Source organism: Lepisma saccharinum, chromosome 25 (genome assembly GCF_977018435.1).
Source record: "Lepisma saccharinum chromosome 25, izLepSacc3.1, whole genome shotgun sequence".
In the NCBI taxonomy this organism is placed as follows: Eukaryota; Metazoa; Arthropoda; class Insecta; order Zygentoma; family Lepismatidae; genus Lepisma; species Lepisma saccharinum.
The window spans coordinates 18,453,961-18,467,878 of NC_139253.1; the positions used below are offsets into that span (position 1 = coordinate 18,453,961).

The window sequence follows — 13,918 nt, forward strand, 5'->3', positions numbered from 1 at the left end:
AATGCTCATTCAGGCCAAGACTCAAACTTGGAACCTTTATTAGTGTGATGACTTGACAATTCAGCACAACCAGACACCAACGTGGGAATATAGTTTCTATTTCCAAGTCAAAACTCCCTGTAATCACCTGGGTACATAGTAGGTGAATGAATCGGGACATTCATTGAATGTTGGACTTGAAGAAATTTCATATTGGTCCATTTCAACAGTTTCATTACCTGATGAAATGTAATCAAACATAATGTTGTACTTTGGAAAACATTTTGACTGCAGAATGTATTAATGTATTTATTTCTTCACAGCTGTTGAAGTACCTGGTCTGGCTCTGTTGGCTGTTGCGGGTGGCGCCACTCTCTTTACTCTGCTGCTCTACTCGGATGCTCTCAGCAATGTCCTCACTCGAGCTCCTCGGCTCACGAAAGCACCTTCAACCATCATTCTCAGTGTCTACCCAGTAAGTGTGTACTTTATCAACTCCATGAAACAGTGATGGATTTAGTATTGTTTGAGCCCTACAGGCACTTAATCACACCTGTGAATTTTTAAGTGTATATAAGAAGGAGTATTTTTAATCTCATGACCTAATATTTAAAGCATACACTGTCGAAATAATGATAAGTCTTGTGAATAGTGAGTCTTGTTATTAGCAGCTAAATACATCGCAAGCAATAGCAATGCGCCTACTGAGTAGGGATGGCCAGATCCGGTTGGTTCCGGATCCTAAGGATCCGGATCCTAAAATTTTTCGGATCCGGATCCGTGGATCCGGAATTTTCAGATCCGGATCCGGTACTTTCGGATCCGGATCCAGAACTTTCAGATCCGGATCCAGAACTTTCGGATCTCGATCCGGTACTTTTGGATCCGGATCCATTTTGCCATCCCACATGCACTTCTTTGGAAAGTAAGAATGTGCTTATAAAACATATTGTTACCTGCTAATATACGTATATATATAATATACATACACACACACACACACACATATATATATATATATATATATATATATATATATATATATAGTGTGTGTGTGTGCGTGATTTGTAATTAATTAATACACTTACAAGGGAGGTCTAAGTCTCCCCCTCCGATTTCCAAGAAACTTGCATGGCCCAAATGAAGAAATACGTGTTTTTTTGTTTCGGCAAAAAATTTGTTCTAGGGGGCAACCACCTCTCAAATGTCAAGATGAGGACAAATTGAAGTGGGGATGTGACCCCTGTGTTCCCCTCCGATTTCCATGAAACGTGGCAGGTGTATAGTAGGGATGGCCAGATCCGGTTTCTGGCGGATCCGAAATCCAGATCCAGAACTTTTTTATTTTAATTTGTAGAACTGTAACTGTAGAACAATTGTATAATTTTTGTATAACATTTCTATCTTGTTATATGTGTTCAAGGTTTCATCCTGGAATAGAATGTCTCACATTTATGTGTGTTTTCATTCCCCCCTCAAATGTCAAGATGAGGAGAAATTGAAGTGGGGATCTGACCCCGAAACCACGTAAATATGTCATAGGAAGAAACAGGGGGGATAGGGCCTCTCTATACACCTGTCAAATTTCATGAGAATCGGAGGGGGACACAGGAGTCAGATCCTTACTTCAATTTGTCCTCATCTTGACATTTGAGGGGATTTTGCCCCCTAAAACAGTTTTTAGCTGAAACAAAAAAAACACGTAATTCTTCCTTTGGGCCCCTCTATACACCTACCACGTTTCATGGAAATCGGAGGGGAACACAGGGGTCAGATCCCACTTCAATTTGTCCTCATCTTGACATTTGAGAGGAGGTTGCCACCTAGAACAAATTTTTTGCCGAAACAAAAAAAAACACGTATTTCTTCATTTGGGCCCGTTTATACACACACCTGCCAAGTGTCATGGAAATCGGAGGTGGACACAGGGGTCAGATCCCCACTTCAATTTGTCCTCAAATTTGTCCTCATATTGACATTTGAGGGGAAGGTTGCCCCCTAAAACAGTTTTTTAGCTGAAACAAAAAAAACATGCATTTCTTCCATTGGGCCCCACTATACACCTGCCAAGTTTTATGGAAATCAGAGGGACACAGGGGTCAGATCCTCACTTCAATTTGTCCTCATCTTGACATTTGAGGGGGTTTTGCCCCCTAAAACCGTTTTTTAGCTGAAACAAAAAAAACACGTATTTCTTCATTTGGGCCCGTTTATACATACACCTGCCAAGTATCATGGAAATCGGAGGGGGACACAGGGGTCAGATCCTCACTTCAATTTGTCCTCATCTTGACATTTGAGGGGGTTTTGCCCCCTGAAACTGTTTTTTAGCTGAAACAAAAAACACGTAATTCTTCCTTTGGGCCCCACTATACAGCCAAGTTTCATGGAAATCGGAGGGGGATACTTAGATAACCTCCCTTGTTAGTCTTACACTTTGTAATTATTTAACACTGCATATATTATAATGTTTTATTTTAATTTGTAGAACTGTAACTGTAGAACAATTGTATAACATTTCTATCTTGTTACATGTGTTAAAGGTTTCATCCTGGAATGGAATGTCTCACATTTATGTGTGTTTTCATTTCCAATACATTCGAATGAATACATATTCGTTTCAATGGCATTTACAAAATCACCTCTGACATGTGTGCACGAGTGTGTTAGCCGATGCGTAGCAAAGTATTTTAGGAACAACACTTGAAAAAAATTCTTGTAGGACTAACGAAAAATTTCTTTATAATCGAAGATCATAATACCTTTTAAGGTGTGGTAATATTATAATGGGATTGAGATACGAAACTCTCGGATCCGGATCCGGAAATCTCGGATCCAGATCCGCGGATCCGAAACTCTCGGATCCGGATCCGGAAATCTCGGATCCAGATCCACGGATCCGGAACTCTCGGATCCGGATCCGGAAATCTCGGATCCAGATCCACGGATCCGGAACTCTCGGATCCAGATCCACGGATCCGGAACTTTCGGATCCGGATCCAGATCCGGAACTTTCGGATCCGGATCCAGATCCGGAACTTTCAGATCCGGATCCAGATCCGGAACTTTCAGATCCGGATCCAGATCTGGAACTTTCAGATCCGGATCCAGATCTGGAACTTTCAGATCCGGATCCAGATCCGGAACTTTCGGATCTGGAACTCTCGGATCCGGATCCGTTTGGCCATCCCTACTACTAAGCATGCTGCTTTTTCAACAAGTGGATCAAACCTTTGCCCACTGTCTCTTGAATTGTAAATAATAACTTATATGGCATTAAAAGGTTTCACAAAATATTATTTTACGAGTTACAAATAAAATTTAACAGTAATTCATAATTTTAATTTGTTAAATAAATTTTGAAATGCCTTTGGCTATGTATGTATGTATGTATGTGTTAGGGTGTGTATCACAAGAAAGGTAAAAATGATGATTTATCATCCTAATATGGCCCCTGAAAATGTCTGCAATCGCCTCTTATTATTATCATTTTTTATAAATGTCTAATTTATAATCAGTTTTACACTAAAATTATCTTTATAAACCCCTTTGAGAATATCCTTACACCCATATAATCTGGATATATCTATCCTCAAAGAAGTTTCATATCAAGATTCGTCTACTTTCTCCATAGGTATATGGATACATATAATGTCATATTAAAATTGAGGAAAAAGTTATTTAACATTCTTCATTAAAACTAATATACACTAGTGATTCTATGTGAATTAAAGTTGACATGCAATATATGCTTTGAATTTCAGATAACTTCTGAAAATAATATTCTTCTTCTCTGTGTAGGTGGTTGCATTGGCTACATACTGTGCAATGATGGTTCCGAGGGCACAACTAGTTTCCGAGGCACTCTCTCAGGCGATGTTCATGACCTCGTTGTACCAGTTCTTCTGTTTGATCGTAGCATATTGTGGAGGCGAGGGTGGCTTGATAGATAAGGTGCAGCCGAACTCTTTGAATACCAGGGTGGGCCCTTGCTGCTGTTGGCCATGCTGCTGCTGTCTTCCTCAGCCTCCTCTTGGAAAGTAAGTATTCATTATAATTACCATATTTGCCGACATATAAGGCACACTTATTTTATTTTAAAAACAGTGTGTCTTTTCATGGACGTCCGCAGGATTTTTTCCAGGGAGGGGCAAGCAAGGTAATTTATTCCCCAGTGGGAGAAAGGACACATATTTTCCTCCAAAATAGTGATTCCCTCTCAATAAACACTATTTCAGTCTGAAATTATCATGTTTCTTCAACGAATTTATAAAAATTAACATAAATTACTGTGATTGAAATGTAATTATGTGTGAAATATATAATTTTTAGTACACATTCATTTTCCAGGGGGGGCGTGCCCCCCTTTCAGATGCCCATGTGTCTTTTACTCCAATAACTCAGTTTTTTTATTACTAGAGACCAGATGTTTAGGCACTAAAAACATATGAAATAGGCAGGCAAATAAGCACTTATAATTTTCAAAATAGGCAGTAAAATAGGCATTAAAATACAAATAGGCAATAAAAAAGGCAATGAAATTTAACTCAAAATAATGAAGATAGACGTACAAAAAGAAATAGGTGTTAAAATAATATAGAAACATACCTGTACATTCTTTATAGTTGCTTAAAATAAACCAGGAGCTCATCATTAGAGACAGCAATCCAATATTGTACTTAATAAATCACTGCAAACAGGAGTCACGTCAGCTCAAAATTTTCCATTGTATAATGGCTACACACAATAGTCTGACAAAAGAAATTGTTGGCTACTTCCAACCAGTATGCAAATTATTTAAATATACACTTTATCACTGCACACAGGGTTATTTCAGTTAAAAAAATTACACTATATATTCCACACAGCAGTTCGAACTAAGAAACTGTTTAAATGCATTTCAAGTTTGTACTGTACGGTTTGGCAGTCTCTGAATAAGAAGCACTAATTGCGGTTCCACATCACAACAAGGAATTTCTTCAAGTGATCAACCGACAAGTAATGTCTGCGATCGGACAATGCATATTTTAGAATTAAAAATGATCTTTCAACCTCCACAGATGTTACCGGAGCATACTTAAAGCACGCGAGAACATGTGGATCTAACTCAGTTTGTATATTTTCACCTTTCAGAACTTGTTGAATTGCCCTTAATTTGTCCAAGTCCTTATTAGCTGCAATAACTCGCTAACTGTTATTTTTAAATTTCTTGGAAGCATCGGAAACTAATCCTGGGAACAGGAAATTGTATGCATCGAGTTCAGTCATGTCCCAATTTTAAAGAAAATGCCTAAAATAGGCAATATCTGGCATTTATGAAATAATATAGGCAATATCGTATGAAATAGGCAAAATTAAATTGCCTTTAAATGAAGCTAATCCCTCCCCCCTGGCCTTCGCAACATTCGTTTTCATCATATCTCTAACAGGAAAGAAAGGCATTTTGCCTAACATCCGGTCTCTATTTATTACCTTCATTTCTGAATATTTTCTGTTCTGAGTTAGCTCTGGAGATGAACTCTGGGTTTTGACAAAGACGATTAAAGTGCATTCTTCCCTTTTAGATTAAGTAAGTTATTTGTTGAAAGTAGACCTACATATTACTTTATATGTGAAATATTGTAAATTAATTATCATATTCAGTGATAAAGCTTTTTCCTCAGAAATGTGTACAAAAAAAATGGGATGCATCTTTGTGTGTGTGTGTGTGTGTGTTTTTTTTTTTTATATAAAATAACTAACAGAAGGATCAAATCTATTATCTGAGCTTTACCGTAAGTTAGAAATTTGTTTGGTCTATACCAGGTATACTGCAACTTTGCATTGTTATTGTCAAGAACTATAGGTGATCCCAACCTAAGATCTCAGTAAGGGGTCTTATGTGCTTCTACTTTTGAGAGCTGCACCCCAAATAAGTTGTTGATATTTGAAGAGAGAATGACTATGCACCAGGCACATTTTCTACCCTTTCTCTTACAATACAGCAGACTCTCCTTGCTTCCCTTGCACTGGTAACAGAGTGCTCACATGTTATGTATAACTTCCCTTCTTTGCTTCATTGTCAAGAACTTCATATAAGATGTAAACGAGTTACTAAAGATATATCCGCGAAACTTACTTGTAAATGTTCTATTAATTTTGAAGCATCAAGTTCCCAAGTGGATGGTGGCAGAGGCCACCGAAATTAATAGAACATTTACAAGTAAGTTTCGCGGATATATCTTTAGTAACTCGTTTACGTCTTATATTATCAACCGCGTTGTTTATTCCCCTCAACATGAAAAAACTTCATGTTAAATATTAAGTATCTTCTTTGACTGTGTATGGTTTTGCCCTTTTTGATGATACAAACACTTGGCACTGAATAAAGGTGACAATGATGCGTTGAAGAATGTCGCACCTTTTGGCAAGGCAAGGGCAGGATTACATAGTAAACAGCTGATTGCATCACCATGTTTCAATAGTAAAACCAACTCGCTAATAACGTAACATTTTCTTTGTGTATAAAACAAAATATGCAATTGATGGTTTTACGTCATTACGTAGCCTTATACATCATCATGCATGCAAAATAATCATTTAACCTTGTCAAAATGAATGTAAAATAACAAAAATATCTTTAACCCTTGCAGTAAAATGTTTGTCAATTGTTTTTGCAGGAAGCAGCTGATGATGCTTAGGCTGCTGCTGTTGCAGCTACCAATTATCCAAGGCATTATTTACATTGCGGAACTGGTCATGTGGGCAGAAGAAGAGGTAATGGCGTAATTTTGTTCTTCAAGAGTTTGGGTCGAGTTTCACATAATATAATAATACAAATAATCCATGGCACAACAGACCTTTAGGGCCAGAGCTTGTCTACCAACTGCCAGCCTCAATCCCACCTGCTGAGGTGGGAGATCATCCATCCAACCAGTTACGGGACTAATAAAAGTTTCTAAATTAGTGTTTCGAGCAGTAAAAAATAGAAACTCAATGTTCATTATCATGTGTACATTCGTTACAAGCAAAAGCTTTGCATGATGCAATATTTTTCAACTAAACGAAGGACACTTTGAATTTTCAAACCTCTATATTTTATATGTAAACATGAAGAGGTTGATTATAATTTAATGAAAGCTAATGTTAACTTTTGATGATCATCGGTGCAAAAAGAAGAATTTCCTTGTAGTTCATCAATGCAAATATATTTTAAGATTCATGTTTTATCAAAAATACTAACAGAGTTAGTTTTTGAACAAAGTAACAGTAATTTAGTTATTTTTGAAAAGTAACCTTTCAAAATCTAGTTTGTGTAATATTCAGAATGATTCATATGTTTAACGAAATTTTGCCAAACCAAATTACTAGACTTTTGCATATGCTTTAAACACAGTATAATACTATTCAAATCTGCATACTATTCAAAATAAATTTATTCAACATGGACAATAAATAAATGAAAAATAAATACAGGGTGTTTCCGAGCTGATGGAGAAAGGCACATGTATCAATTTGAGATGAGGAACCCTGGTCTGGAAACGACTTAGTCAAGTTATAAGCAAAAATCGGTGTATGAAGATGTAATACTTCTATTACCTGCACAACTTGCATAAGCTGGTATATTCACAACAGTTGTTCAAAGTGGCATCCCCCATCTTCGCTGCAGGCATGACATCGTCGCACAAAGTTCTGGCGAGACACCTGTCGAGACTGAAGAGGGTCTCCTGGCAAGAATTCTCGCTGCCTGTGACATTGTTCGAACGACCCCGGGGTTGTTCTAACAGGTTGGGCTACACCAGAACTTTGTGCGACGATGTCATGCCTGCAGCGAAGCTGGGGGATGCCACTTTGATCAACTAGTGTGAATGTAGCAGCTTATGAAACATATTACATCTTCATACACCGATTTTCACTTATAACTTTCGACTAAGTCGTTTTCGGACCAGGGTTCCTCATCTCAAATTGATACATGTGCTCTTCTCCTTCATCCCTGAAAGTTTGTATCATCAGCCCGGAAACACCCTGTATAAGAGCAGTTTGTACAAAATATCTTCAATCAAGAAGTTGGTTTGAGGAAAAATATGTTTAAATCCCCTGATTTCCAAGGAACAGGGTCGGATTAACCTATGGGCAACTGGGCCAATTGCTCCGGGGCCCCCCATCAAAAGGAAGCTGTGAAGGGCCTCCACCAAAAAATCTTTTAACCAGCTGGCTATGCTTGTGAAAAATTGCGTAAGAGGTTGTATTTTAAAAGTCAAAAAAACCTTAATATTGTCGTATGTCTACACTCTTCTGGATCCAATTGTAGCACAGCTCTCAGTCAATCTGTTTGTAGATATCTGAAACTCAGTATACTTTATACCATGGATTGATTTGGCTGTGGTGTGGAAATAAGGCACACTATTCAAACAATCAATTGTCAGATACGTTTAAGATAATAAATAATCCTACGAAGTACATAACTTTCTTTCGTTAATAGCATCGTATTAGTACTGTGAGCTTTTCTATGGAAAAAATTTGTGGAGATACTAGCACTCTCTCTTGGTGCATCAATGGGCTCTCACGGCAGATGTCGTCCCTGGCAATCACATTGTTAGCTGCCATCTTTTGGAATGACATTTTAGAGAGATTTGATGCTACAAGCAAAACACTCCAGGATCCAAGGTTAGTTCTTCAGTTTGCCATTGACATTTTGAGAAAAGTGGCACAGAAGAGTACAATAAGGAACACTCACGTCAGCGGGTGAGAAATGTCCGACTAAATCCTCTTGACTATAAAAATGAACCTCAAATCCACCTCTCGCCTAGTGAACATTTCGGAGTGGAAAGTTTTCTACCAGTGATTGATCAAATCACCTCATCACTCGCAGACAGGATTTTTTCCTATGAAACTGTTGCAAAGAGGTTCAGTATTCTAAATGAACTTGCAGTGGCAACTCCATCACAAATTACATGTGCTTGTGAGCATCTATGAGGATGATCTGGAACTCTCGCTAGAGAATGAGCTGATACAGTTAGCACACCTAGTAAGCAGTAGCAATGTCAAACATCAGAAAGACATCCCAATGGAACTGTCTATGTATAATATTGTATGTAAGGACCCGTTCCGCAGTACATTTCCCAAATGTCGAAATTCTCTTTAGAATTTATTTGGTCTTAATGGTAACAAACTGCAGCGAAGAAAGATCTTTCTCAAAAATGAAATCGTGAAAAACAGGCTTCTTGCTGCCATGGGACAGGATCGCTTCTCCAATCTTTGTTTATTAGGCATTAAACATGAACTTCTTCATGAATTGGACTTTGATGATTTAGTAGATGAATTTTCGACAAAAAAGGCAAGAAAAGTGTGTGTAGTTACTACAATTTCTACAATGAACCTGTCTGTAATTGTCCAGTAGATGGACCGTGCATATATAGTGACATATTTACTCTTAACTGTAAATAATATCATTTATAATAAATTATGTACATAAGTACAGTCTACTGCTCAGTTCTCTGTTTCCGTCTGAACCCCCCTTAATATTTACTATATATTGTAGTTACGGTGTTCTCTCTTCATAATATACTGTAGACATTTACCTGCAGAATTTTACTACTGCTATAGCGCTACAATTTTCGTCCTGCAACTTTATTTTACTGCGATATTCTCCCTGCAAACCTATCTGCGATATGTTCGATTGTGAATGACTACTGATTCTAAAATCAAATCTACCATTTAAACTGCTGAAAATTGGTGGTTAACATTTTGAGCTAATAAAGCTCCTAGTAAAAAAAATAAAAAAATAGGAGCCCCCACAAAACATTTTGCCCAGGGGCCCCTACAAACCTTGCCCTGTTTTTGAAAGAAGTGCTAGTCTTCACAATTACTAAAATATTTTTATGTTTTATTTGCAGAGCCTCTATCAAGACAACTACCCCTACTTCCAACCTCTGATCGCAGTCTCCATCCTTTTTGGATTGTGGGGGATTATCATGACAATGGTGGCAACGAGAGACACGCTTAAAGGGTATTACATAAAATCCAAGTTCGTTGTTCTGCAGCTTGTGTTGGTCCTTACAAAATTTCAAGGAGTTGTTTTAAGAGTGGCTGTGGCGTACAGGTTTCTCCCGTGCTTCCCACCTTTCACGCCAGCTGTATATGGAAACAGTGAGTATCTGGTATATGTAAAGTAGCTCGTTTCCATGAGCAATTTTTTTTGTTCTTGTTATTTTAGGTTATTTTTGTACCTACCAGGTTAATAACGATGGTGCGACTTCTGAAAACTAATAAAAAAAAATTCAATACAGCATGTCTGAAAAAAGAACTCCAGGGTTTCAAACATGAGTATATTACTTTTGTTGCAGCATACAATGGTGTATGGAGCGTAATCATGAAGGTACAATAAGCAAGCTTAATTCACACATTCCCCACCAGATAGCAGCAACATCAAATAGCTGTACAGGCTAAGTTGTTCATAGAAGCTGTGCAACTGATTCCCAGTAAAATAAATAACAATTCCTTAACCACCGAAAAGTCCAATTTGATGCCGATGGATTTTTTTTTTGTTTTGGAGCTATGCAAACAACATATGTAACAAGAAAAAATCAAGTCGCTTAAACAACAGAATGACCACAACTATAGATGAAATTCCTGTTGATAGTCCAAGTGTGGACTGAAGTGGAGTATTGGTTTGATGGCTGCAGGCTGTAAATGGTAAATACATTGAATTACGCTAAACGTAATGAAACTTTGAACGTGATACTTCCATAAAATACATTACATACATCTATGATTCTGAATGTAATAAAAAGCCCTGGAGTTCTTTTTTGGACACCCTGTATAAGGGTAGACTGCAAGTGTTACCTTTTTGACTTCTAGAATTAAGTAATCAATGTGTCACAATCATGCACAATTTCTGACAACAAAAAATATCATACACTTCCCAGTTGACATGCTGTGGCAAAATTGAGTTGGTTACCCAAACCAGATGGAAGAAAATTTAGTAAGGAGTTGTGTTTGAAAATTTACATGTTGATGCTAGAGAGATGTACAAATTGTATCCTTTAATATGTAGCACTGAAATGTTCCATGTAGCCTCTTTTTTTTTTATTTCTTGTATCCAAGCCTGGGCATCCATCATCAATTTCATCATCTTCATCACTCATCCTCATTGTCGTGATTAGCCAAAAGTGGCAGAAAAGCGATTCTGATTACAAAATTTAAAAAAATATAAAAATCCTCATTGGTACTGCAAGTTGATCACAATGTCTGTCACATCAGCTAACCAACTATTAATAACTGGAGATAGAATAATATACATTTTGTGGATTCATGGATCTACCAACTTGTCACATTGAAAATGCAGGGCATGGCAGAAATTTCCTGCATTTTGCCACCACTGGAAATGGTAGAAGAGTAATGTGGAATTTCAGTCAGGCTTCAGATGTGTATAGAAAATAAAGGTTGGCATAAGGGACTACTTAGAGGTGGGGGAAAAGGGTAAGTATTGTCTTTTCAGTAGCATTTGATGCTTTTTTATTTACACATGTTTGCTATTTTTGCCTATAAAAATTATTGAATTTTAAATCAAGAAAAATTGTGTTTACATCTTACATTTCCTTTCGTATGAGCTTCACATCATCAGTATATATATTTTATTTCCTTTATTTTCATATCTTAGTGCCTAATAAACACCATTAAATGATTACGAGATTAAGGTAGTTTCACCAAAAGTGATTGTGATATCTGCAAAATTCTTATGTACATTATTCTATAAATTATTTATTTGAAGTGAATTAAATCAGTGATTTTTTTTAAAAAAATCACCAGATTTAAATTAACCTTGGTTTGAAACATCCTTTAGAGTGAGAAAATAATAGTACGACTTTTCTTATTCCAGTGATCTACAATTCTCTCATAATTGGTGAAATGGCAATCTTGATGGTGGTAGCCAGATTGCTGTACAGGAAGCGCCTACCACATTTGGACATTCATGGCAAGGAGAACATGCTGTATTCATCCATTCATGCACTACCATCACCGACAACTATTGCTGCACATAAGCTTGAAAATGAATAAAAAAATATTTGAAAAGTTGTAAAAATGTCATTTCTACTAAAATAAATAAGCATTTATTTCCATCATAATATTTTTTTTGGTAGAAAATGTATGCAATTTTACTGTATTCTTTTTTAGAGTAAAATTTGTATATTATTTTGTTTCTTAATGCACCTTTTATGTGGTAAAGAAATGCATTCACAAAAGTATAGCTGTTATTTTTATAAATGTTTCCAAATTACCTGTTTTCCTTCATGTTAATCTATATGTTTGTAAAAATATAAGGCATTAATTGTGCTGTTATTTTCCAATTATAGCTTTCTGTACTTTGTTGATATTTTATGCTGTGCTGTAAAATTAATAGATTATATTTTTTATATGTTAATACATAATTATTTATATTGCACCTGATTTTTCAACTATGTATTGGAAATCTCGTACTACTCATATGAAAACTGTAGCTTCCTTTAAAAAGCTTCAGTTGAAATTTTGTGTATTTATGACACAGGTAAGACTTTTTTTTAAAAATATGTATTGAGAAAAAAAATTGAGATTTTTGTGTGTAAATGGTATAACATACATACAACTCATAGGTGGGAAAATTGTATGTGCCCAGATTAAAATTTTTATTTTAGCTGGAAATTATAGACTAGGGATAGACCAAAATGACTTTTCTTTCCAGCGTTGATAGCCTATATATTTTTTCCACTAACCTTTTGTGTCACGCGAGAAAAATTGTCAATGGTCGTGGATGGTGCAGAGACCGAATTCTTGAAATATGTTAAAGGTCTAAAATGTCAAACACTCAATCATTACAATTAAATCGTTTTTTGAAACAAATTGGGATTCTATAACACCATGAAATGAACATTTTAATTAATAAATTAAATACAGAGGACAAAATAGTTAATGTTCCACGTATGTCACATGCATGACCATAAAATTGGGAAAATGAGTATTTTTATTTTTTGTTTTAAGTTCACTTATGTACAGAAAATATAATCGGGACTGGACCTACACTTTAAAGCGAGTAGAACCACTATGCGCCTCCAGTGAGTATCGAACCTGGGACCTTTTAATTACAATGTGACATCAGTAGAGGCACATAATTTTGGGACAAAAAAAGTATTTCGGGGGGTTCAAAAGCGGTAAATAAAATAAAATTTCGGTGTTCTAGCGGTGAATACACATCAAAAGTGCTATATAAAATGACATTTTGGTTTTAAAATTGTGAATATAATCCTAAATTTGATTTAAAAACTGCACTTACTACACAAAATAAACTTATCCCTTCTAATACACATTTATGTAGTTACCAGAGTATTAAGCTTATTCCTGCATAAAGGGATCCATTTTTACTTCTCAAATATTTACAGCAGAATTAATCAATTTTCCGTGAATTGCATAACTCACAGGATACTTCAGACTTCAGAAAGTGTCGTGTCTGTATATAAACGGTAAATTTCATGTTTGAGTCAATTTCGCATTATTTCGTGACAAAACAGGTTAGAAAAATGCACCTCGGACCTCTCGGAAACATGAAAAATTAACATTACAGCATGTTATTTCATATTTCGCGTTTTCGTCAAAAACTAAATTTGCATGCCTCTAGACATCAAGGATTGACTACCGGCCTCACTCCCACATGCCTCAGCAGAGGTGGGCTATCCAACCAGTTACGGGGTGATGTGTGGTCAGCTCGAAGTTTCCATGACCAGGTTATGTTACTTGTTTGTAGCTCCCCAATTTCCTCACAATGGTGGGTGGCCACAGGTCCAATACGTATCTGGAGAAAGTTGTTAAGCTTTCTCCAGGAGACTTAAACCAGTGTGCATCCTGTAGCCTGATTGATGCCTTAGACCACACAACCACAGTGCAGGACAATCCAGTTTTAGTTCATGCAAAAAACCCACTACAGGGG

At 36.5% G+C, this 13,918-nt stretch overlaps 1 protein-coding gene across 2 annotated transcripts in view; it reads left to right on the top strand.

The window, feature by feature from the left end:
• Nucleotides 1-12,080, top strand: part of LOC145978972 (organic solute transporter alpha-like protein) — a 55,853-nt gene extending 43,773 nt beyond the window's left edge. For both annotated transcript variants that reach the window (XM_083112015.1, XM_083112016.1), the window contains exons 2-6: nt 303-454; nt 3,781-4,019; nt 6,639-6,735; nt 9,855-10,107; nt 11,840-12,080. In XM_083112015.1, the coding sequence (XP_082968141.1) occupies nt 303-454; nt 3,781-4,019; nt 6,639-6,735; nt 9,855-10,107; nt 11,840-12,018 (920 nt within the window). In that variant the 3' untranslated portion in view covers nt 12,019-12,080. The remainder of the gene's footprint in view (nt 1-302; nt 455-3,780; nt 4,020-6,638; nt 6,736-9,854; nt 10,108-11,839) is intronic.
• Nucleotides 12,081-13,918: the final 1,838 nt, after the last annotated feature.